This window comes from Gouania willdenowi, chromosome 3 (assembly GCF_900634775.1).
Source record: "Gouania willdenowi chromosome 3, fGouWil2.1, whole genome shotgun sequence".
NCBI classification, from domain to species: Eukaryota; Metazoa; Chordata; class Actinopteri; order Blenniiformes; family Gobiesocidae; genus Gouania; species Gouania willdenowi.
In genome coordinates this window covers 31,600,700-31,625,947 of record NC_041046.1, presented here as the reverse complement: position 1 = coordinate 31,625,947, position 25,248 = coordinate 31,600,700, and the positions used below count along the sequence as shown (strand labels likewise).

Sequence of the window (25,248 nt, the reverse complement as noted above, 5' to 3'; positions counted from 1 at the left end):
TTTTACACGTTATATTTTGTGTGTTTAACGAGTTTTCTCACTGTTCTGCTCGGTGAATATTTTAGATATTGTACAATGGGAAAATTTCTATTTTGATCATTTTCTTATTAATTTAAGTAATATAGATTTACAGTACCTTGGTAAATGAGGGTAACTTCTATACTTAATCAACATATTTGTGTTTACTGGATACAGAAATATATGCCATGAAAGAAAACAATCATTTCATTATTTAAGATGAATAAATGCCATGCGAGGTCAATTATTTTGTTGAAGCATTAATGCAAGGTTTTTCTCATTAATCACAGGATTATTTGTTATCTAATATATAGTTGGCAGAATTCTTGACTGAGCTTCTAAATCTTAGTGAAGTTAACACTGTACACCCAAACTGTAACAAGAACTCAACACATTTAAGCCAGAAAACTGAAATTCAGCTTTAGAGCTAAAAACGTTTTAAACTAGAGCACTCAGAGGGCAAAAACCTCCACCAGTGCCAAATATCCAATTTACCAGATCTTCACAATTATCTGGATCTGGGATTGTGATTATGGTAAAATAATCATTCACACTTTAAAAATGCAAAGTCACCAGCAGGAGGTGCTGTAAAACCAGCTTAAAGAGCTGAATATGCGGAATTAGTGATTTTATAAACTGATCCAGAATCAGTATATTGATCCGGATCCAATCCCAAATCTAAATGGTCAGATTTGGGAACCGGGCCTTAAGTTTGACACGTGTACTATAGAGCAGTGGTTCTCAAACTTTTGGGGCTCAAGTACCCCCTTTCTCTTATTTTTGAATCCAAGTACCCCCTTTGAGAACAGTGGCTCCAAAACTTTTCACAGTCCCGTACCCCTTCAGACATTTAACCTGAAGCCATGTACCCCCTACTCCTGCACACTTAAAACACATAATAAAGTAATGTTATTCACAATGTAGCCCTACAGTGAATTTTACCTATCATGTTGAGGAATAATATATAATAATAATGATAATAATAACTAGAATATTTGCATTTCCTGAAGAAAATGCAAATGAGGATGCAGGTGCTGGCCCGCATTGCACTGCATTAGCTTATCATTGGCATTAGCATTATCTAGCAATAGCATTAGCCTCACATTAACATTAACACAGCAATAGCATTAGCCTAACGTTAACATTATCCTAGCATTAATATTGACCTAGTATTAGCTTTATCATAGCATTATCATTAACCTAGCAATAGCATTAACCTAGAAATAGCATCAGCATTAACCTAACAATAGCAATAATCTAGCAATAGCAATAACCTAGCAATAGCATTAACATTGCAATAGAATTAGCCTAGCATTATCATTAGCCTAGCAATAGCATTAGCCTAGCATTAGCATTAAAAAATCATTAGCATTAACCTAGAAATAGCATCAGCATTAACCTAGCAATAGCAATAATCTAGCAATAGCAATAACCTAGCAATAGCATTAACATTGCAATAGCATTAGCCTAGCATTAGCATGAACCTAGCATTATCCAAGCAATAACAATAACCTAGCAATAGCCTAGCATTCGCATTAACCTAGCCTTAACGTCAACTGCTCTATTGTAGTTTCCAATGTTGCCATTGTTTTTGATTTTCATTCACATACCCCCTATGACAATTTGCGTACACACTGGGGTACCCGTACCCCACTTTGGGAACTTAGGCTATAGAGGAAAAACACACAGATCAGTTTTAAAAATGACTTTACTAAAATCTATTATCAAGTTAGACCCAGGCTAAATGTCCTAAAGTTGAACATGGTGAAATAAATGAAATATACCACAGAAAGTAGTGCAGAACATCCTAAACAGTGGGACTTGATTGCACATTTGTAATGTACACAGCTTTCACGGCTTAGCTGTGTGCACAATGTGTGTCTTCTTTGCTGTATTATAGCTGGCGACAGTAGTGAAGGTATGTGTGCCGACAGGCCCTACATCATCTTAAGTGGCTCTTTAGGTGCAGACAGAGATTAATGATGGCCAGGCAGCCAGTCCAGCTGGGGAAGCTAACAGCACGCGGACAAAACACACGCGCACAAACACACACTTAACAAGGATGGGGCAGAGGAGTCCCAGCGGATGCACAGAGATGGCAGCTGAGTGGTGAAAGTGAGCTGACATGCATAACAGTAAGTGGAGAGAGAGGAGGAGGAGGAGGGGAACAAAAAGTTTGGAGAAGAAAAGATAATAACATGAAGTCGGAGCTGCTCCTTGACATTCAGAGGTGACCTTGGAGTCAGCTTCACTGACCTCTTTGTACAGAGATGTGCTCTTTTTTTCTATGTGCACGTGCACGTAGCTCCCAGCACCACACACGACTGATTATTGATCTGTTGTCTTTTTTTTTTTTTTACAAACCATTCTTTTTCTTTCTTTCTTATTCTTTCAACTGAATGCTGAGGCTAAAATTTGAGCAAATGAAAAACAACATGAATGTTTTATCATCCAATCTTTGCTTTCACGAGCAGGGAGAGAAAGGAAGAGATGAGGCCAGAGCAATATATGAGAAGCTGAGCATTGTGTACAGTGAGGGATACAAGTTACAACACTCACAATGAAAGCACATTTAGAGCAGGAGAAGAAAGGAATTTGGGCTTCTGTTTTGTTTTGTACATGTGTGTACTAGGGGTGTCCGATCCCACATCGATATCGGTTCATATTTAAATTTCCGATTTTTTTATTCCAATTCATTTTTTATTCATTTTATTATTCGATAATAGAATAGTGTAGATATTATGTTGAAGGTTAAAATGTATGTAACCAACTGGTTAATAATAAATAGGTGAGTTTTTCTCATACCTACTGTTGCTGACTATTATTCTCTGTTTGAGTGACATCACTTGATCAAGCCTTTTCTAACATTCCACACTACAAAATAAGTCATTATTATTTTTTTTATTAAAAAAAGTATTAAAAGTATGTATGATTCATGCTGATATCGGATCAATATCGGTATCGGCTGAGACGCAATTATGCAATATCGGCATCATATCGGAAATGAAAAAGTTGTATCGGGACATCCCTAGTGTGTACCAGGGTTAGGGTCAATTGTAATTGTAATTGTGTATTTGGTGATTAATTACAATTATGACGTGATTATAATTGTAATTGAAAAAACATGTTGCTGTTGTAATTATAACTGAATTGGAATTGAGTTCAGATGATTTACTTTAGAATTGTAAGTAGCATTTACATTCGATAAAAACTGTCATTTACAATTTAAATTATTTAATTTATTTCTTTCATTTTATTTCGTTTTACAGCTGATTTAAGACAGGGGTAAAAACTGACCCGTTATCATAAGAGATGCTAACAGAAAGCTAAGGTTATGTTCTATGGGGTTATTTATAAAAGGCTCAGTCATTGTGATTAATTGAATTTTAATATTAGTAATTGAGAACGTAACTGTAATTGACTTTCAGAAGAAAAATAATATTTGTCATTTTAATTGGAAAAAATGCCGTAACCATAATTGAGTTGTAATTGAACTTTAATAATTGAGGACATAATTGTAATAGAAAAATGTAAATGACTCCATCACTGGTGTGTACTCAGTTGTGTATCAGTGTGATAGAAACTGGTATTTATGCCAGCACGCCACAGGCCTGGTGCAGCAAACGTGGGTACACTTTGCGTCCTTTAACTTCAGCAGCCCCGGGAAATAATGAACGTATTTAGCAGTAATAAAACACTAAATCACAGCCCATGAAGTGTAATTTGTCCTTTCCTTTTTTAAAGTCATGATGTTACACTGGGACACAGTAAAGATCTCCAGCCATTTGTTTGCTTCTGTTTTTCATTTATTACCTTAGCTCAACCTTTCCTCTCTCTCTCTCTCTCGCCCTCTCTTTTTTCTCATGTCTGAGGCATAGAAAGCCACATTAAATAGCACTCGCTCTCAATTTAGACCTGAACGATTCATCTTGCAATTTTAACCTGTGCCACTATACACAGCGGGGCTGAGGGCCAGCTACTGATCTTAAAGGGAACTGTTTGCAATCAAGACAAAAAGGGTGTAATCAGATGTGCTCCAGCTGAGCGGATCAATGCGCCACCTTCTATTCATGCCAATGAATCCCCCTTTGATCTAAAACACAATCTGTACTTGGGCAAAACAACATTCTAATTATCTGTCCTCTTTTCCAAAGCCTTACTCTCTTTTCTCATTTGTCCGTTCTCTTTGCTCTGTGTGTCTTCAGGTGACCAACCTGATGGGGAACTTCTCTCCGGGATCCTGCCCCAGGTGGAAAACAAGCGGCTGCAGTGTGTGTTGAGTCTGAGTGTGTGTAGTCACTCCAGGTACGTCTTGACCAGGACAGAAGTTAATTCCCTGGAACAGAGACACATACATGTGTTTTTATTGAAGATATGTAATAATTGAGCACATTGCTAACCAAGTCCCTAGTTAGAAGGACTTCTTCTGGTTTCCATGGTCCTCATTTATCAAACGTTCGTATGTTCAGATCTGAGCGTACGACGTGCATTCAACCAAATTCATGGGGTGATGCTAGCTAGCTCGCTAGCCTGACTCATCTACTTTTTTGTGACCAAAATGTAAAGAATTGTCTTGATTAAAATATAGGGATTTACTCATTTAGGCTGTGGATGAGTAAATGTTCATTTGAACCATCATTAGGCATTGGTTAAAGCAGAACTAAGCAACTTGCGCTTAGCGCTCCCCGAAAGGTCCCATTTGGTTATGTCACTGTCGTAAACACTCCGCACCCCCTGAGGCAACAGCCCCTCCCTCCTGCTACAGTGAGACATGCAGCGGTAGGCTTCCTAAATGTACCGGGACAAAATTAAAGCGGTTACCTTCTTAATACGCCTACATTCTGAGTGAACTCATCCTTTAGTAACTCCGTAAGTTGATCATTTATACCGTAAAAGCGGCGCTGTAAATGATCAGTGAAGTGATCAGCCAGTTCGGTGTGAACTCACTTTTAGTGCGTATTAGGCTGTCGTAAAGCCGTACGCGTTGTCACGAGAACGAGAACAGAGCTGGGAGACTGGTACCGGTCCAGAGGCAGGGAAAGTTGCAAGGGTGGTTTTCTGGCCAGAGACAGCAGGGGGAGATGAAAGACCCCCCAATCACCCAATAAACACGTGTATTACCCTCGGAGGGACTACGACTACTTTAGTAAAGTGAAAAAGTTACTTAGTTCTGTTAGTTATTGAGAATTGAATTCAAACCTCAGCTGGAGACCGCTCCAATACAAAAACGCTGTTCACTGTCTCCGTTATTCTCTTCTACAGAGCGTTTAAAATGAGCTCCTTACAATCCAGTTTTCCAGCTACCGAAAAGCACATCTTTGTTTTCCTTCACCTCAACTGTGAGGATGCTGATTTTCATCTCGGAAACTTTGATATTTGAGGGCGTGACATGTCAGTTATCAAATTCAGCCGCCGCATTCATCAAAACCCGATCATTTGTACGCTGGAATTGGTCAAATACTGTTTCATAAATCAGACGTTGGTCCTGACGTACAACCAAATGTGCATTCAGATTTGCACCCGTTTTCACGAAATGTTGATAAATGTGGGCCCGTGTGTTTATAAATGAAGGTTGCACTATGATTAAATAATACAGTAAGACTTTCATTTACCCACACATCCATCTGCCCATCTTTTTTGCTTGCTTTGTTTTCAATAAAGACATACAGGGCTGAAACTTTATCAGTTTAACACATGGCAAGAGGCAAGTTATCAAATGAAAACACAGTGAAGGGCATATGTCAGGTTTGCTGTTAAACCATGCACTCTTTAATGCAGTTTGCATCATAAATTTATGATTTATATATATATATATAAAATAAACCAATGCAAACTTGAAAAATAAACCCTAAGAATGATTTCCATATTTATTTTTCCATTATCAAATTGTAGTTAGTGTTATTTAGAAGGCAATAAATGTTTGGCTCTTATAATTTCACAGAAACTGTTTAAACTTGCTGTTTTATGGTAACTTAGGGGCTACTCTGTGACAACAAAAAAGTCTCATCTACACAGAAAAGTTCAGTGTTTTTCCTTCTCTACACAAAACACACAAATAAAAAAAATTAAAAAGGGGAAGAAAAAAAACATATCAGATGTGCATGTTCATTTCAACTTTAGAAGAAAAAAATTCAAATTTGCAGGGAAAAAACTTGCAAAAAATATCACTTTAAAGGATAATTTCTAGTAAGAAACCAGTATACCTTCACTAATTACAAACAGGTAAATCGTATAGGTTGTGTCCCCTGAACAATATTAAACTCATTTTGGACTACATATTCTCCTGGAGAATAAACCTCAGAGCGAATTTGCCCACAAAGGTTGAAATTGCTGCTCGCAAGGGATCTGTTGTAAAATTGTCACGTGACTTGAACTTCGGAAAAGTTTCACGCATTGCATTGTGGGATTTAGAGTCACGTAGGAGAAGGCAAAGCCAGCACCGAAGCGGAAAAGTTTCTTTAAAAAGGGTTTTTTGCTTCATTCTCAATCACTCAAGGCAGTGATTTGCTTGTCGTAGTTTTTGTTCAGGTTTATTTATCGCGTTCCTTGTGATAAGACTTCACTAGGCATGTTTCGGCCATGTTCGGGTATTTCCGTGAAAAACCAAAATATCAACATCCACTATTGTTGTGTCAACAACTTTTAATCAGTGAAAACCCCAAAATTGTCACTTTGGCAGTGTTTTTGGGGCATGCTGGCATCAGTCGTGGATGAGAGTAACTTTTGGATGAAATACAGGTACAATTTTTATTTTTAATATTTTTATTGTCGCCAGAAGCTTTAATAGTGTAACTGGATAATACGTTTCTAACACACACACACACACACAACTCTAAAAGTTTGTTCTTCAAACTCGTAGTTCCTTTTGACATTGTCTATAAACTCATTAAATTTCATTTAAACCCATTCAGAACTTTTTGAGAAATCCTGCTAATAAACATCTATTTTACGGAGGTTAAAAAAAACAAAAAAAAAAGTGCAAATCTCAGAGTTTAGATCTTGGATTCTCACCACCTGCTATCCCAAACTGATAGCCACATCTTGTTGTGGTATTGTCTGTATGCATATCGGCTTTCAGCGTGTCATGCTTTCATGTCGGCACAGGCAGAAGGGATTTTAGTCACTTGTAAAACAAGAGACTTTTGCTGCCTCGTCCTTATCTCTCTAGGCCTTCACTGCTCTTTTCCCAGTACCGGGGCAGTGATCGCAACCTGATTGAGTCCTACACTCAGTCAGAACCCCCTGGAGATCAGCCACGCACGCGCACACACACACACACACACTTTGATGAGCACAAGTAATATTGAAAAAAGCATTCATCTGTACGGGAATGGTGCTACCCCCCTCTGAGATCGTTCAAAGGAGGACCTCAAAATACATATAGAGGAGAAAGAAACGATATGAGGAGACATACCCCCAACCCTGCAGAGCTTCCTCTGATTCTCACTAGCTCTGCCTTTTGAAGTCAACAGCGTAGAAATGCAGGAAAGAATAGGAAAAAAAATCCTTATCCCTTAGGAGTAGGGAGAAAGGCGGACGGTGCCTATCAATGTTCCGTCTCTTAAACCCACAAAATTTCAGCCAGACCGCCATATCTTGAATGGCATTAAAACCACTGATATGGCACTGCTGCCTTCAAACAGGAGCTGGACATTACAAGATAAGGGGCAGGAGCATCCAACAGTGACAGGAAAGGATTTTTGGAGAAAGGAAAGTTATTGTTTGTTTTACAAACTCTGAAGTTTCAAGAATTGTTTTCGGTGAACTTTTTCACTGGGTCATTCTTTTAACCATAGTTTCCATACAGTTTCAGTTAGTGGACACTTTTTGGTCATTCTAGTAAAAGTATCTAAATATAGTGTATTTAGTTGTAAAATGTCAAAGTCACTGCCCTCTAAGGGTTGAACGCCGGCTATTACAATTTAATTTTGCTATTGGCTGAGGCAGATTATTTGGACCATCGTGCTGAGAGGAGGCAGGAGAGTTTCCTCCAATCATAGCCCTCAGTGAGCATTGATTGACAGCTCCAATGTGGAACGCCTTTCTTCAGTGGTAATGTTTTCGACTCTGTGCTTCTATAAAGAGCAGATTACGTGCTAATCAGAGGGTTCATCAATCTATGTGTGTATGTACATACACATCATGTGTGTATTCCTGTCTGTCTCTGTGTGTGTGCGGACGTACAGTATGTGTACTTCTTATCGCTGTTTGTGCATCTTCCTGGTTTATGTGTGTGCGTGAGGTGATGGGAGGCTCATGGTGGGAGAGCAGGGCTGTTGTCATTTGATTGACAGATGGGCACTCACTGCACAGCGCTATGCTCTTCCTGACTGGGTGTGTCTTACTGCTTCAGGCATAATGCCCAGAATTAAGAAATGTTTTAAAATTTCTTTATTCTGATAGGAAATGGACTGGAATATATGGATTTCCTGAAGAAAATGCATGTGAAAACGCATAGCTGAAACCCAACACTATTTGTCTGCTTTGGACCCAACATCATCTACCAATCAGGAGCCAGCATTTCTCTTCGCCCCCCATGACTCAGCCCCCTACAATTACCACAATTAGCCCCAACCAAAAGTCCAAAAATTATTAAAAAAAAATGCCAAAACATGGGATAATGTCCAGAAATGATCCGCACGTTTTGATACGTTACCAACTTACTGACAACTGCGGGACGAGTTAGAGTAAGACGGACGAAAAGTAATAACTTGTTCGGGGTTTGAGGTTCAATCGGGATTTGTGGCTTAAAAGTGGGTTCAAACACCGAACAAAGCATGAATCAAAAATGAACCACAAAACACGAACGAACCACAAAGCATGAACGAAGCATGAAAAAAGCATGAACCCTTAACAAAGCACAAACAAAGCATGAACCCCAAACGATACGCGAACCACGAAGCACAAACGAACCACAAAGCATGAACGAAGCATGAAAAAAGCATGAACCCTTAACAAAGCACAAACAAAGCATGAACCCCAAACGATACGCGAACCACGAAGCACAAACGAACCACAAAGCATGAACGAAGCATGAAAAAAGCATGAACCCTTAACAAAGCACAAACAAAGCATGAACCCCAAACGAACCACAAACGATACGCGAACCACGAAGCACAAACGAATCACAAAGCATGAACGAAGCAAGAAAAAAGCATGAACCCCTAACGAAGCACAAACAAAGCATGAAACATAAACGAACCACAAACAAATCGCGAACTCTAAACAAAGCACAGAGCATGAACAAAGCATGAAAAAAGCACGAACCCTAACGAAGCACAAATGAAGCATGAACCACAAGCGAACCATGAAGCATGAACGAACCACAAATTGTGAACCCTGAACGAAGCACAAAGCATGAATGAAGCGTAAAAATAGCATGAACCCTGAAAGAAGCACAAATGAAGCATGCTTTACATACTACAGTGACAGATGATCCAGCAGCGATACAAATGAAGGAGATTGGAGGTTACATGGAACACTGATATTAAACTTGGCTTTGTTTAAATGACATAAATGCATAGATCAACCTATTTTCCTAAATTTACACAATTCTTTAGGACAAAATTCTCACCTGGTGACTCCCAAGTACTGTATACAGTACCAAAATTACATATGTTTATCCTATGATAAAATGATCGATGGATCTAATACAGGCGTAAAACATTCCTAGAAAGACAAAAAAACAACAAGTTTTAGTTTTTATTCATCATTTAAGAAGCGACCACTGATATTAGAGCTGCAGCAACATCTAAATACGATGGAATCCCCGACAGTCACGGCAAGCTGCACTTCTTTATATAAACATCACCACAGTGCCTCAAGAGAGTTTGATGAGAGCCATTTAAGCCTGTGAAATTTCTCATTTTCCTCATGGCAGAGCTGCATGAACACAGCCAGGAGAGGCTGCCAGCTATTAACCTGTAATTTCATTCTTCTGCACAGACACACATATCCTCCCCTGTTTATATTGGCAACAAGCGCCAAGAATGGCAAATTGTATTTCAGCCTGTTACTAAAGCTGGAGGAGAATACAAGGCAGCATGGGTTTAATTTCAATAAGAGGAGACTTATAACGGGTATTTCTATTATAGCACTGATCGATCATTAGTTATACAGCGCGGGGGAATAAAGAAATGTTTAAATCAAACAGATGACAATACTCCAAAGCTGTTTTTCTTTTATATTTGAAAATTGAACGAGTCCAAATCAGAGTGTAAGTCCATCAGCGGTAGTTTTAAATGAACTTCATCTTGAATGAACCCTACAGGTGATCAGTAACACACACACACACACACGCACACGTACAGGTAATCCTACATATAACGCACACGTTCTCTCTTGTACTCGCACAAAACCCTCACATGCCAATCGATGGCCAACTCACAGGCAATCAGACGCCATTATTTGTGAAGTTCCACTTCAGTTCACATGAGATGACAAAGGAGGCTACTATTGATTCAGCGGCCCTGAAGGAGAGAGCAATTTAAGCAACTGATGGGGCATAAAACAAACTGGATCACAGGAAAAGTATCGCCATGGAGGGGGCACAGGAGGACACGATTTTATACGGACAGAGGAGAGGAATAGAAACCATGGAGCGCACTGTGCATTGCTCGTTGTCAGGTGTCTTGTTCTCTCTGATGTTTTATATTCCACATTGGCCACGGTTACATGATGTTTTTTAATTTGGAATTAAAGTGTTCTGCTTCGTGTTTACATGGAAATAGTCATTCCCAAAAGAGGTTTACATGGAAAACAGGTTTATTCCGCTTTCGTTAATTCCGCTTTAGGTCTGGGGGTTGGGAAGGCTCTGATTGGACAGGGGGGAGAACGTGACGTATCACGTCTATCAGGAGAAACACATAACAAATCTTTTATTGTTGGCTATAACACAGACGACCACATGAGAACTGTTTTCACCTTTATTTTGATTGTAGTTTTGAAGCAGCAGCTCGACAATAACACACGGCGTCAGTTTGGACGGTGGAGCGGAAGGAGATAGGAACTAATCACTGGTAAAAACCCAGTAAACCTCTGGAAAACAATCACCAGGAATAGATGTTTGCTCCCTGGTAAAGATAGTAGTTCTAACAACAGGTAAAATGATAAACTTGGTGATATTACAGCCTGTACATGCAGTACAGGGACGCGCTTACTCCGCCTCCGGGTCCTAGTGCCTGCCATCCGTTGAAGCATGTTCCTTTTACCGTGTTTACTGAGGTCCGTGTGTGTTTAATAAGTCCGTGTGTGTCCGTGTGAAAGTCTACATGTTTATGCCTCCTTCCATCCACTCTTTTAAGGCTCTCATCAAATAGTCTAGGCTGGAGTATGGGCCGTCGTCATCTTGGATTATGTCTTGTACAGAACGACAACAATTAACTTAAAGCGGAATGAGGGAAGTGAAATGTTTACAAGAAAGAGGAATTAACTTTAATTCGGAATTAAGTTAGCATTAGGAATTATGTGTTTACAAGGTCAGGTTAAAGAAGAATAAACTTTCATTCCGCTTTAAAGAGGAATTAAAGCTCCCATGTAAACGTGGCCATTGAGTCAAAGTAAATCCAAGTAAATGACACAACTTGATGGAGCTTTGCCACATGCAAATAGAAGAAACATTTCCTCTTGAGTTTAAACAAACAAACATGTCAACTGGTTGATGAATGATTTAGGTTTGCTGATATGGGGGCTTTTCATTAATATTCATTACACTGTGGTGTACACAGCAGTGTACTGATGAGCTGTTTTCAAGATAATGCCAAACAACAGGCAAAGTGTTTGTGAGTGCGTAGGGTTAAGAGAGACAAAGAGGAAGAATGTGGCAGAGCAAATCAGATAAAAGAGAGTGTTGAAGTGTAACAAGTCAGTCTTACCTGTTTGAGCTCCTCCACTGAGTTGCTCCATGTCCAGTAGTGTGCCTTGTACTGACCCAGCCTCACAGCCATCAGCTCATTCCCACGGTAGTAGAAGATTGGCCTGATGGGAAAAAATAAACAAACACTGTTTAGGGCAAGGGTTTGAAACTCATTTTAGTTTGGGGGCCAAATATGGACCAGTTTGAGCTTAAGTGGGCCACAGATTTTAGGTGGGAAAAAGAGCAAATTCAACATTAATGTGCCCTGGTATGTAAGTAAATCAGTCCCTAGTAAGATCTTCAATTATATTTCCATGATTTTGGAAGTTTATGGGAATTTCATGGAATAATTAGAGGAAAATTTGCCAGATTTTTAAAACATTTCTTTCAACAATTTGAGATAAAAAATAACTGCCGTCATATGATGTAAAAACTGGAAAACTAAGCTCTGCAAATATTGTGGATATAAATAGAATTTTTGTATTTGCAGGGGCTGGCATATCTAAAACTGATTAAGTTGGTAGTTTACAAAATTTTTGTATGTTTTTTCTATCTTTTTTATTTTCTCGAGCGGGCCAAATTTAATGCTCTAAAGGGCCGGATTAGGCCCCCAGGCCTTAAGTTTGACACAGGTGGTTTAGGGCATTGGTTCCTAACCTAATGTTAATTGGAAAAATAAAATACGATTTCTTCAAAACATTGGTATAAATTTTATTCAGACACACACACGCACACACGCACGCACACACACACACACACACACACACACACACACACACACACACACACACACACACACACACACACACACACACACACACACACACACACACACACACACACACACACACACACACACACACACACACACACAAAAAAGCCTGGGCTGACTTTTAATTTTTTATAAATTGATATATTTGACGCTAAAATGTAAAATGATCATAATTTCTCTTTATTCCTCATGTGCATAAGTTGTGAAAAGTTAACGCTATAATAAGGAGAATTGTAACAACTATACATGTTTTGTTCTTGCAAAAAATTAGGTATCAATAAATGTATTAGTTTTGCTCAAGTGTGACCATCACCAGCCCTATGAAAGGGCAAACAAAACGATATTAGAAGATAAAAATGTAAACATGAGATGAGTCATTTATATTCCAATAAACTAGTTAATCATGGAAATGTATTTTGTGTAACACATTTTTTACTGTGTGAGTTTTGACCCCCGACTCAACAAACCCCTGGGCTTTGATCAAACCCTGGTTACATTGTAAGTACACCCTAAAACTGAATACATATTACGTATGAAGTAACGTCATTTATTGATCCTAGTCCTACTCTTCACATTTTGGTCTAATTATATAAATTTAGCGTTTTTTAGTTGAAAAATGACTGTCCTCTATGGGTTGAATGCCACTATTGCAATGTCATTTTGCTATTGGCTGAGATTAGATCAGTGATGTCTTTTTGGATCAGTGACCATTGATTGACAGCTCTATGCTAATTGTGTAGCGCTGTGGGGGCGTCGCTGCTGTGACTGGGCGTGTCTTAACACTTCTAGGAGTGACGCCCATAATCAAGGCATTTTTTTTTAAATTTCCCCCTAGTGGCAGGTGGGCAAAAACCTGGGGGTGTAATTACACTAATATAAGAACCACTGGTTTAGAGGAACAGCTGCCTGCCTAATTATGAGTGTGAGTTTGCATGTTCTCTCTGAGCCAGAGTAGGTTTTCCTCTGAACATTTATGTTTGGCTAAAACTTTGTTTCATCATCGTGTGAATTAAAAAAAAAAAAAAAAACCACTACAAAAAACCACAAGATTATTGTATCGATCCAAAAAATTTCTAAATAGTTTTTTTTTTAATCATGTTTTTGAACGTAAAAAACTATTATTTGCGCGAACAAACAGTATGTTTAGCAAGTAAACAGTCACCACATCAGACCTTTTAAACCAGGGCTTCTCAACAACACACACATTTAATCTTTTTTTTAAAAACATAAATACATACATTTTCCTGTGCAACATGCATTTTTACAGCATGCTTCTCAAGCAAAGTTTTCTTTCAAAATAAAAGACGAGTCCAACATGAGAGACATTAAGTATTTATTTATTTTTGACCAGCTGTCCGCGACCCACCCAGTACAGGTCCGCGACCCACTTTTGGGTCCCTACCCACCAGTTGAGAATCCCTGTTTTAAACTACTTCACTCCTCTATGCATTTTAGCTTGGACGTTGATTGCACTTTATTTTCATAAAACATACTGGGCACTTTAATAGATTTACCAAAATTTTAGAACTTAAGAGAAACAGAATTAGGTTGTAGAAGCAAAAGTTTAACTTTTTTGAAAAGTGTAATTTGACAGTTTGATAAACATACCACTTGTTTTTGATATCGGTGCTTGAATAGTGAGTCAGCGTTTAATGTAATAAATTGTATTTCATAGCATTGTGTATTGATAGCTCAAAAACGTTCATCATGTCTTAATTTACTACTGTAGATGGTTTTTTTTGTTTTTTTTTTCAGACATTAAGTGTAGGAGTAGATGTTCTTTACCTTTCTTCTTGACAGTTTCCGCGATGTCTGAAAAAATGAACGTTTTTGAGCTATTACAAGGAAAATATGGAGACAGCGGTGTCTGAGGAAGGCAAGAAACATCGCCGAAACTGTTAAGAAGAAAGGTAAAGAACATCTACTCCTACACTTAATGTCCGAAAAAAGAACCAAAAAAAACAAACGTCTATTGTGTATTGATATTGCAATATATCGCAAATCGTATTGTATTGTCAGATTCATGGCAATGCACACCCCTAGTTCCAACTCACCTGTCTTTTAGTTTGTGGGAGTAACTGAGGAAAACAGGTGTGAGGTCGAGCCCGTCCAGGATTCGATCATCAGGAGGGCTGAGACCAGCCAAAGAAAGGCTGGTGGTGAACAGGTCCATGACGTTGGCCAGCTGGAAGCTCACCTGGACATAAAAAGAGGGGGAAAAAACCACAGAAAGGCACAAATAAAGTGGTTTGATGGACATTCTGATGCGTTTTAATGAAGCCACAGTCTTCAGTGTGCGTTTAAAGCTTGAAGATGACCCCTCATTGAAAGAATGAACCAGGCTAACAATGCACAGTCATGACAGCATGATTGCATGAGTAGTTATGTGCACACCTGTCACCAACGCATGTCTTCAGTCTCCTCTTTAATCTTTTTTTCCTATTACCACACTCTCTTTAAATGATTTCCCTTTGTGGCAGAGAAAAAGCAGGGAGAGGACAAGGCCCGGGTAGAGAGGCGGATGAGGCTGGAGCTAGCTGGGGTTTTATCTCCTTCCCCCAGTCCTGCTGAAAAGCCTTATTTTATTTATAAACTTTGAACTATTTTCAGATAAAATGCCATTTTTTCGCTGTCATCCTTGATCTTCTGTTCCATTCTCTCCTGAGCGAGCCTTAGAGGAAGACGGCACGCTCGCAATCAGATAGCACTATCAGGCCTCTGCAGCTGCACCACCATGAGCTGCTGTGCTCCTATCAGCAGCCAGCACACATAGGGACGCACACGCACGCTCCTAAGCACTGAAATGAATTCCCCCCTTTTTTTCTTTTTTTTTTTTTGTCTGTATGCACAGAACGAGCCCCGGAAAAGGCTTCGCGATGCAATGCGGGATCTATCTGCAAATCCAGACACTAACAGATTTAGTCTTTCACTTCATTTTTCCTTTTCAAAGCCTCCCTCACATCAACACACACACGGACCATTAAAGAAGATGGAACAAAAGGACACAAGGGGACACCACACTGACATTTAGCGAGTAATAACTTAAGCAGCCAAAAAAATAACTTTAACTCTCAAACTGGTCTAATAGAGAGGGATTATAGCATGACTTATTTTACTTGAATTTGTTCCTTTTCCTGTCTTTTTCCAGTGATTGACATTTTTATTCTGGGCCGACTTGTTACTCAGGAATAAAATGGGGATTAAAATCTGAGTGTGTGGCTCAGAGGTCCTGCTTTGATCCCTGCTGCAGCCACTCTGCCCTTGTGTGTAGTGATGCTCTACAACACTATGGCTCTGACATCCTCCTCCAGCCTCCTCCCAATCTTTTCATCATCCTTTATCTAACCCACACATCACATAATTCCATCTCCCTCAGGCTAAGTCTGCGGCTTCATTCCTCCACACCTCCTTCCATCTTCTAAAAAAAGACCTAAATCAGTCCAACCTCTGCAAATGTGTGTTAATTCACTTACATGCTTCTAAAGATGAAGGGCACCAATGGAAGGGGTGCTCACTGATCCCCAATATACACTTCCCCATTCCACTGAAAACTTGCCTGCTCATTTTAAAACCATGAAATTGCATCTTTGTTTGGTCAGAACAATAAACCAGCTTAAACTCCTCTCAAACAAAGACTTGCATGGCTGATTCTGGCCTCCAGGCCTTTTGCACCAACCGCTTATTGCAGCCTTTTCAATGCACAGATGAGCAGAGATTTCAGAAGACTACAAGATAAAGAAGGAAGCCACCCCGTGTCTGCTCTGTCCTCCCTCCCAGTGCGACACAAGTGATAAAAGCTGCGGAGTGCAGCAGCTTCACCGACGTAGCTTTGTCATCACAGCTCAACGGAGGCTCCATAAGCATCCGTAGACAGAGTCATGTTCCTAAAGCTGGCTACACTGTTGAATAGGACGCATATAAACAAAGATAGCATGAGGTCTTTATTCTGTAAACTCCAGGGTTCCTACAGCTTCAATCAAATTCAATTCAAGACTTTTTTATTGCCATTTGAAATTAAATTTAAGACCAACTTCACAGAAAACACAATTGGGAATAAATTTAAAAAAAACCACCCTATGAATTACATAGGGTTAGGGTAAATGTTTTCCAGTGTCTAGTGCAGACGTGCAACTGGCGGCCCACAAAGTAAGCACACAAAAATACACAGAATGACAGTAAAATACACACACACACAAAAAAAAACCACACTAAAGTAATCAAAAGCACTCCAAAAACACACAAGATGACTGCAAAAATAGTCAGAAATCTATAAAACAACAAAAATAAAAACCATTTAGAAAAGCCATTAAAAAAATCTTCGTCGGTCAGTTAGTTTTTATTAAATTTACTTTTTTTGTTGTTGAAAGTTGCTACAAGCATGACGCGCACCTGCTCAGAGTCCCGCTGTAACCACATCACATTTGTAGTTGGTTCCGCTGTCATGATTGCGCGATGTTACGGTAAATTATACAATTTTGAAAAAGAAACAAACGTTACCATTTATTTTGAAATGTGAGACTAATTACAATCATGAAATCATACTTACAGTATGTGTGTTCTGAAGCATTGATTTAAGACATTTCAACGACAGTTACGGCCCTATTTTTAGATTCATGAATTTAATGCCTTTTAAGACTTTTTAAGGATCCACGGGAACCCCGTTTGATGATGAAAATATGCAAATATAAAAGCTGAGAAATGACATAAACACATACACGCACACACACTGGTCAATTACAACATGGCACAGGTGCAGCAAAGCCAGCCAACACAATAAGGAACCTGGCACGGTGGCAGTAACTGTGTCTTTAGCTCTCCTTTACTTTTTCTTTGCTTCCTTCCCTACACCCAACACCCCTCCCTCTTCATGCCACATCCCCCCCCCCCCTTCCCCAATTCTTTTATCCTGCGCGTCTGGCATATTCAGATACTGAAGTCCTCATTACGGCTCAATCCAACCTCAGCAAACACACAAACAGATTAGCCGCTTAAGACGCTCCCAATCCCCCTCTCCCTCACTACTCTGCTGTGCTATCAGGCCCCAGCACAACCCTCTGAGATGAGCCAGGGGCAAAGCTTACTGCAGACTGCAGCCTCCGCTCGCTCCTCCACAAAAATCCCTATGTGTCACAGCCCCGTGTCACAGCTGCCCCTAATACAATTAAAAGTCATTTGCAGAATGCACAGGCTTAGAGGTGGGGTGGTGGGGGGTGGAATTTTGGGGCTGGGGAATGGGAGAGGAGAGAGAATTGGGATATTAATTCCATCAGAAATGTTTTAAGAAAACTGGATAACAACAGCCCACACACTTTGTGAAGGAAATCACACACAGTTTAGCTCTGTCTGTTTCCCACAGTCTGATGACACAACAGAAGTTGAATCTGAGCAGAATTAAAAGGTAGTTTGGTCATTAAATCAGAGTCTGAAAAGTGGAAAAGGAAGCACAAATCAAACAAAAGGAAACAACACCTTAGATGAGAATATGGGGTAAATAATTATTCCTCTATTCTGATGAATATTTGATGCACAATTATTAGATTACGTGCAGCTTTTTCAGCAGGTGGTTTGATTCAACAGGCATGTTAGAGCCTGATATGTAACAATGACCCAAAATGTATCAAGACCTGAATTGTTATTTAAAAAAAATGTCATAAAACCCAAAATGTAATAACTGGTCAATAATGTAACAAAACCGCTGAGCTATTTTATATATATAAACTTTTGTCATATATATGTACTGTAAATATATATATATATATATATGAAGACAAGAAAATAAAAGCTACCAAAAATGTCATGGTTCTCCAAAAGGCTTTAATAACACTCCCTATATTGAAGCAATAAGCCTTTTAATCCATTAATCATTGATTCACTCTATGATGTAATAAAATTATTGCAATATTAGGGGACATTTTTTTTGCCTGCCCCATAATGTAACAATGACGGGAAAAAGTTGTTACATCATTGACCACTTTTAATATTTTGAGTTTTATTACATTTTTATTGTTACATATTAGGCTCTAACAAAGCAGCTCAAATTGACTCGCTCATAAATGACGAGTCATTTTACTACCTATATATGCAAAGCAAAACATATATGAAAGATTTCCTACTGTGCCCTCTTTGATGTGTCCAGGCCACCAGGCGATGGCTGGCTCCCTCATGCCCCCCTCGAAGGTGGTCTCTTTCCCACAGAGGAAGGGCCCGTTGCTTCCACCTGAGGAATGACGTTGCAAAACACCAAAAAGTGAGTTCAAGTGATACAAAATCACAAAAGGAGACATGAGTCCTTGTATGTGTATCGTGCCATTTATGCCTGACATCAGGGCTGCTCCATTGTCTGAGGTAAAGAAGACAAACGTATTATTTGCAATGCTCAGAGTTTGCAGCCATGAGAGGATTTGCCCAACACTGTAATCCAGCTCCATCACTGCATCTCCGTACCTGTGTCACAAATAGAGAAAAGCACCCATTCATGTGGTGGATATGTGAGAGTTGGAAGGAAAAGATGTAACTACCGTCCTCGTTGGCTCCTGCCTAAGAAGTGTTTAGAGGCATAAACAGGGGCGTGTGTAGCGTCGGGGGCCCAATAGAGGAAGAAAGGTCGCTGAGCCATTGTTTGACGATATATGAAGTCCAGACCCTCCTAAACACACAGGACAGAACGTCAGAGCACCATGAACCATTGCAGTTCAATTCAGATGCATGGATGGATGATTAGACAAGTTGCTGCCACATTATCGGCCCGCTATCGGTATCGGCTTTAAAATAGAGTATCGAATAAAGGCTATTGCGTTGACATATTGGACCGATATATACAGTAGGCACAATATTCCTCACATATCGTTCTTTAACACAGAATGCTTGGATCTTGTAAAAATGCTGTTTTTACCACTGAAAAACGAAATGTAAGTAGATACAGTAAGTAGTAGGGCTGTGCATTGCCATGAATCTGACGATACAATACGATTCACAATTTGCACGTCCTGATAATAAAAAATATGATATACTGTATGTCAATATCAATAATTCCATATTTCACCTTTACAAGTACAAAATAGTATGAAATACAATTTATTTTCATTTTTTTAAACTTGCGAGAACACGTATATGGTAACTAACTGTAATTCAAGTACCAATTATCAAAAACAAGTGGTATGTTCATTGCTTCTACAACAGATTCTCATATTAAGTTCCTAAATTTAAAAAAAAACCACATACATTTATAAAAGTACCCAACATGAAAATAAAGTGCAATCAACTTCCAAGCTATGATTTGAGGAGTGAGGTAGTTTAACAAGGTCTATGTATAGTATATGTTAACACATTTTTTTGTTTTCTTTTTTCATTAAAAAAAACATTATTAAAAAATCAATTTAGACATTTGATGGATCGATACGATAATCGTGTAGTGAAATATTGTGATATATATATCGCTGAAACGATTTTATTGTTTGGTTTAAAAACAATTGTCATGGGTGAATGAATATGATATATTTTACAGAACGTACATTGAATTATTTGGCACAAGGAATGATTACTGATGTCACATCATTTTCACCTTTGTCTTAAAGGGATCCTCCACTGTTTTTACAAATGTGGTTTAAAACCTTTGATTTGTCCTTATTAGAAGACAAAACGCAATATTTTGGCACCATATTTGTTTTATTAACTTTTAAAACTTGGACTACTTTACCCTGTGCGCCGCCATGTTGAAATGACGTCATTGATGATGCGAATCGCCCCTTTTAGTCCATTGAGTTCTATAGGAGGTGAAGCATCATTTAGCAGCTTTTTCAGTCAGAATGACAACTTGTGCTGCTTTGGGTTGCGCTAAAAATCAGTAAAAGTTGAAAAAAGTCGATGTAAACCTCTTTTGTTTACCGACATTTGATAAACCTTTAAAGTAGTACCATTTTTAAAAGTTAATAAAACAAATATGGTGCAAATAATGAGTTTTGTTGGCATAGATCTTCTAAAAAGGACATTTCAAAGGTTTTTGGCGACATTTGTAAAAACCGGTGGAGGATCCCTTTAAGTCTGCGTTAGCATGATAAAGAGTATGAAGAATAATTCTGTATGTTAATTCCACTACAGAAATCTCTGCAATAAGGTGTGACGGAAACAAATATTGGCGTCGAAATCCTTCATTGGCAAAATAAGTTGTAAAATATCGGGATATCGGCCAAAAATCAAATATTGTGTATCACTAGTTTAGGTGAGTGGATACATGGATGGATGATGAAAAACTGTATAAGAAGTTGCTGCTAATGGAAGATTAGTTGCATGTTGTCATTGAGTGTGTTAGTATGAATGGGTCAATGTGGATGACCATTTAAACATCAGTTGTGATAAAAAGCACAACTGATCCTACATAAAAAAGGACAAAAAAAAAAAATGAAATTGTGTTCAGAACAACCGAAGACTGTTTGACCAGAGAGACAAGCCTTGATGTAAATTTTCTGTGTACAAAACAGGGGACGGGACTTGGATAAGCAAACTGCTTCTCTCGTCTCCTTTTTCGGAATGTACAAAAAAAAACCAACAATAACAAATAACAAAACTTCTGTGAATGCAACCATGTCGGAAATAAACTGAATAAATAAAATAAAATAAATAATACATGAAGTTTCAGTTTTAAAAACATTTTTCTTGATGTCATTTTGAAACTTTTGAAAGCTGAGTTGTGTTTTTATCTCACCATCAAGTAGATCTCAGTCAGGTTGGACTCTCCAGTCTTTCTGTCAATCACAAACTCCTCATAGTATCTGAAAGACACCAGTTTACTCATCAGCTGCAACACCACTTAAAGATGGACATGTTATAAAAACACACGGAGACTCACACATTTTGAAAATCTAGAATAAATACAATTCTACAATCAGCCTCGAAACCAGGGGTGTTAGTTCAGGGGCCAAATATGGAGCAGTTTATCTTAAGTGCTCCACAGATGATTTTAGGTAGGAAAATTAGTAATTTAATAATTATTGTGCTCTAGTTTGTACTTCCACACACAAAATAAATTATAAAATTATTAAATATCTACAGCACTAATATCACACCAATAACTGACAGATATCAGTCCCTGTAGGATATTTACTTTAAATTCATTTGATTTTGTGACCCATTTTTTATGTAATTTGAGGAAAATTTGTAGAATAATTTAAAAAATTGCAAGATTTTGGAAAAATTGAGAGTTCTTTTAATAATTTGAGATTAAAAATGACTGCCATCATGTGATATAAGCATAAGGGAATATGTGAGCCCTGCAAATATTGTGGAGTTTTATTGAATTTGTGTGTACATTTGGAGGTACCTACAACTGAATTAGGTGGTAATTTACACAGTGATTCATGGCTTCTCTGACTTATTTTGCTTGTAGTCGCGGGACAAATTGATGTTCTAAAGGGCCGGATTTGGCCCCCGGGCCTTGAGTTTGACACGTGTGCTCTAAACCAGTGGTTCTCAAACTTTTCTGGCTCATGTATCCCCTTTCTCTTATTTCTGAATCCAAGTACCCCCTTTGCAGACTGCAACATTTTGCTTAGAAAACGATTGAAAAACAACTATTGTGCGTAAGGATAGAATGACCGAGTGATAACACACATTTTAAAGTATCTCATTTTGTAAATACGTGGAAAGAAACAGTAGTGCAGTGGATCCCAGCCTTTTTTTGGATTGTGACCTCATTTTGATATAAATGACCCCAAAGACATTTGTTTTCTAGAATTCGTTTTTGATCGTGTTTGAGCTCAGATATGTATTTATCTTCGACTACATTTTAGTTGAACTACATTTATATTTCACAAAGTAAAAGCATAGAAATCCGGTTGTTAAAGAGTGTGTGTTGTTAATGAAACAAAAATCGATTTACATTTTTCAGAAATTTCAGGTGATCCCACATGGGGTCCTGACCCCTAGGTTGAAAACCACTGATTTAGTGGCAACTTAATAGATTTATTTATGCAGTTTTTATGATACCCGGTCAAATTATGCCTGGGGTGGGACCAAGACTGACACTTTATTTGTTAATTTTCTACTCTCTCTCCTTCTCTCACGTACCCTCTGTAGTTCCATCGCGTACCCCTAGGGGTACACGTACCCCCATTTGAGAAACGCTGCTCTAAAAACTGATGGAAAATGCAGCAGGAACCGTGTTGTTCATTATGACATTCTAGGGAATGTGTTCCTCTTGTTGACTGTGTGTGTTGCAGGAAACGTTGGGTAAAAAGGCATTTTTAGAAAGTCTAATTAAACGCTGAGCAGAGGGAACATTTATGAGGAGCAGCTGAAGCGTGGCACAGAAGCGGTGACAGGCATCTCTTTCTTAAGCTTCACTTCCTCCAGGTGGCCTCGCGCGCAGCCAACACAACTCGCCGTCTCTTGAGGGCGCGCACGGAACTCTGTGTATGCGTGCACGAGTGTGTCTTTCTGCGTGTGTGGATATGTGTCCAGGACCCAGGTATGCAGCGTTGATTAAACCCACGGCTAAGCGAAAAACATGCCCGGCTGCCAGTTGCAATGACCCTGAATACACATATGGCTGTTTTGAGGAAAACAAATAGTCGGAAAATGGAATACACAAGCACAGCTGGTACAGAGCAGGAAGGAGGGGGTGGGTGGGGACTCTCTCAACTCATCCTTTGGAGCACAGCTCACATGAAGAGAGGGATTTTAATAGATTTTCCCACTGCATTTGTATCTGCTTTTATGTGTATGTGAGTGCTGTTCGTGATCCTACCTGCCAACCATCTCTGAGTTGTTGTAGACGGGGATGTTGGGTCTATTACTGCTGTCATAAGGACCAAAGTGGCAGTTTGGTGCTCCAAACCATTCTTCAAAACCATTCTCCAGAGGGAGATACTGAGGCCTGTGACCCAGATGCCTGTTGGGAGGGAGGTAAAAAAAAAAAAAAAAGGTGCAATTATAAAATCAGCACAGCAGAGTGATCATGTCACTATTGTTAAATCCAAGCCTAATCACATAATGAACATCTTCCCCAAATGACTATGAAACAAACGACAATCATTGGTTTCTCTTCATCACGGTCGGTCGTGTCTGAACAATTTTAAAAATGTTCAAACTTTCAAAAATACATCACGACTGTGTTTGCTGCGTCAAATGAATAAAATGCAAAAACAAGTTTTCTTCCTTATTTCCACAAAACACACATAAAGGTTCAAATAAATAAAAGCCACTGTGTAAAGTACGTTCTTAAAGAAGGTATTTCTATTGTGTATTGCAATGCTGTTCTTAGAGTGGGGGACATACTGTAACTGTGATTGTCTGATCTAAGGGCTACATTACCAACATTCATGTCAACATTTAAAAAAAAATTAAGGTTTGAGCAAAAACACAGGAAAGATCAAAGTTCCATGGGTTTTTTGTGCTTTTTAAGTTGTTGTTTTACATGTTTTTAGAGTCATTTTGTGCATTTCTGTTGTTGTTGAGAAATGTTTGTATTTTATTGTTAATTTGCGTGTTTTCAGTAGTTTTATTTTTGTGTGTGTTATGATTTATTTTGTGTATTTAGTTGTTTAGTGTTTTCGAAGTAGTTTTTGTGTATTATTTGTCCATTTGTATACTTTGCTGTATTTTTGTCGTCGTCTACTGTGTTTTTTAAGTAATTATGTGTATTTTGGTTTTCTCTTGGGTATTTTGTTGTTCTTTTTGTGTAATTTTAATGCCCTTTTGTGTATTTTTTGTTCTTTTGTGTATCTTTTTGGCTGCCAGTTACCCATGCCTGGTGTAGAGTTTGTAAGTATGCAAATATAGTTTTGAGTGACATATCTGTGTATCGTACTGTCATTTTTTTTTTTTTTTTTTTTTTACAAAAAAGGTATTATTGCGGCTAAAATCGAGAGAAATTCAACATTTCTTTTAATTATAAAACAACAAATCCAAAAAAAAAATCAAGAGCTTACCACTTGCCAATGATCTTGCTGGCATAGCCTTTTTTCTTCAGCATCTGTGGTAACAAAATCTCATCCTTAGATATTCCTCCTACTATCTCCTGTGGAGTATATGCTATGAAGAAAAGAACATACTGAACTGTTACATGAGCAAGTTCACTTTGATTGTCATTATTTTACAGTAAATCAGCTTTATTTTAAGGATACAATAAAGACAAACCATTTCTGGCATGAGCGTTAGTGGTGTAGAAACCATTCCGGATTGGTAACCTTCCAGTTAGGAGAGCCGCCCTCGCTGTAGACAAGACCAATCACAGGATTTCGTTAGGGGTCGACATCATTACAACCAGCATGAACTGAAAGAGATGCACTGACAAAAGGGAACTTTTGGACAAAGAGCTGTCTTGTATTTCCATCCTTACTTTGTAAGTCAAGATAAACACATTTTAGCATTAAATGCATATCTCCTTTAAATCATTGTGACACTTTGAATGAACTGTGTCCTTCTGACTCACAGGGTGAGCAGAGAGGGTTGGCTGTGTAGAAGTTAGGAAGAAGCATGCCCTGCGTTGCCATGGCATCCAGATTGGGGGTTTCTTTTGAAGGCTGGCCCAACACCCCCAGATCCCCCCAACCCATCTGAAGAGAAGAAGGCATGTTAGCAAATAGTCACAGGTCAGTATTGAAGAAAA

At 38.7% G+C, this 25,248-nt stretch overlaps 1 protein-coding gene across 1 annotated transcript in view; it reads right to left on the bottom strand.

Moving 5' to 3' along the window:
- galns (galactosamine (N-acetyl)-6-sulfatase) overlaps positions 1-25,248 on the bottom strand; it is a 35,420-nt gene that overhangs the window by 8,791 nt on the left and 1,381 nt on the right. The window contains exons 2-12 of the mRNA XM_028443244.1: positions 25,072-25,195; positions 24,777-24,851; positions 24,569-24,671; positions 23,386-23,529; positions 21,346-21,412; positions 19,163-19,290; positions 18,952-19,088; positions 18,758-18,861; positions 14,699-14,841; positions 11,892-11,994; positions 4,233-4,354 (exon numbers count right to left, since the gene is read on the bottom strand). Of these exons, the coding sequence (XP_028299045.1) occupies positions 4,233-4,354; positions 11,892-11,994; positions 14,699-14,841; positions 18,758-18,861; positions 18,952-19,088; positions 19,163-19,290; positions 21,346-21,412; positions 23,386-23,529; positions 24,569-24,671; positions 24,777-24,851; positions 25,072-25,195 (1,250 nt within the window). The remainder of the gene's footprint in view (positions 1-4,232; positions 4,355-11,891; positions 11,995-14,698; positions 14,842-18,757; positions 18,862-18,951; positions 19,089-19,162; positions 19,291-21,345; positions 21,413-23,385; positions 23,530-24,568; positions 24,672-24,776; positions 24,852-25,071; positions 25,196-25,248) is intronic.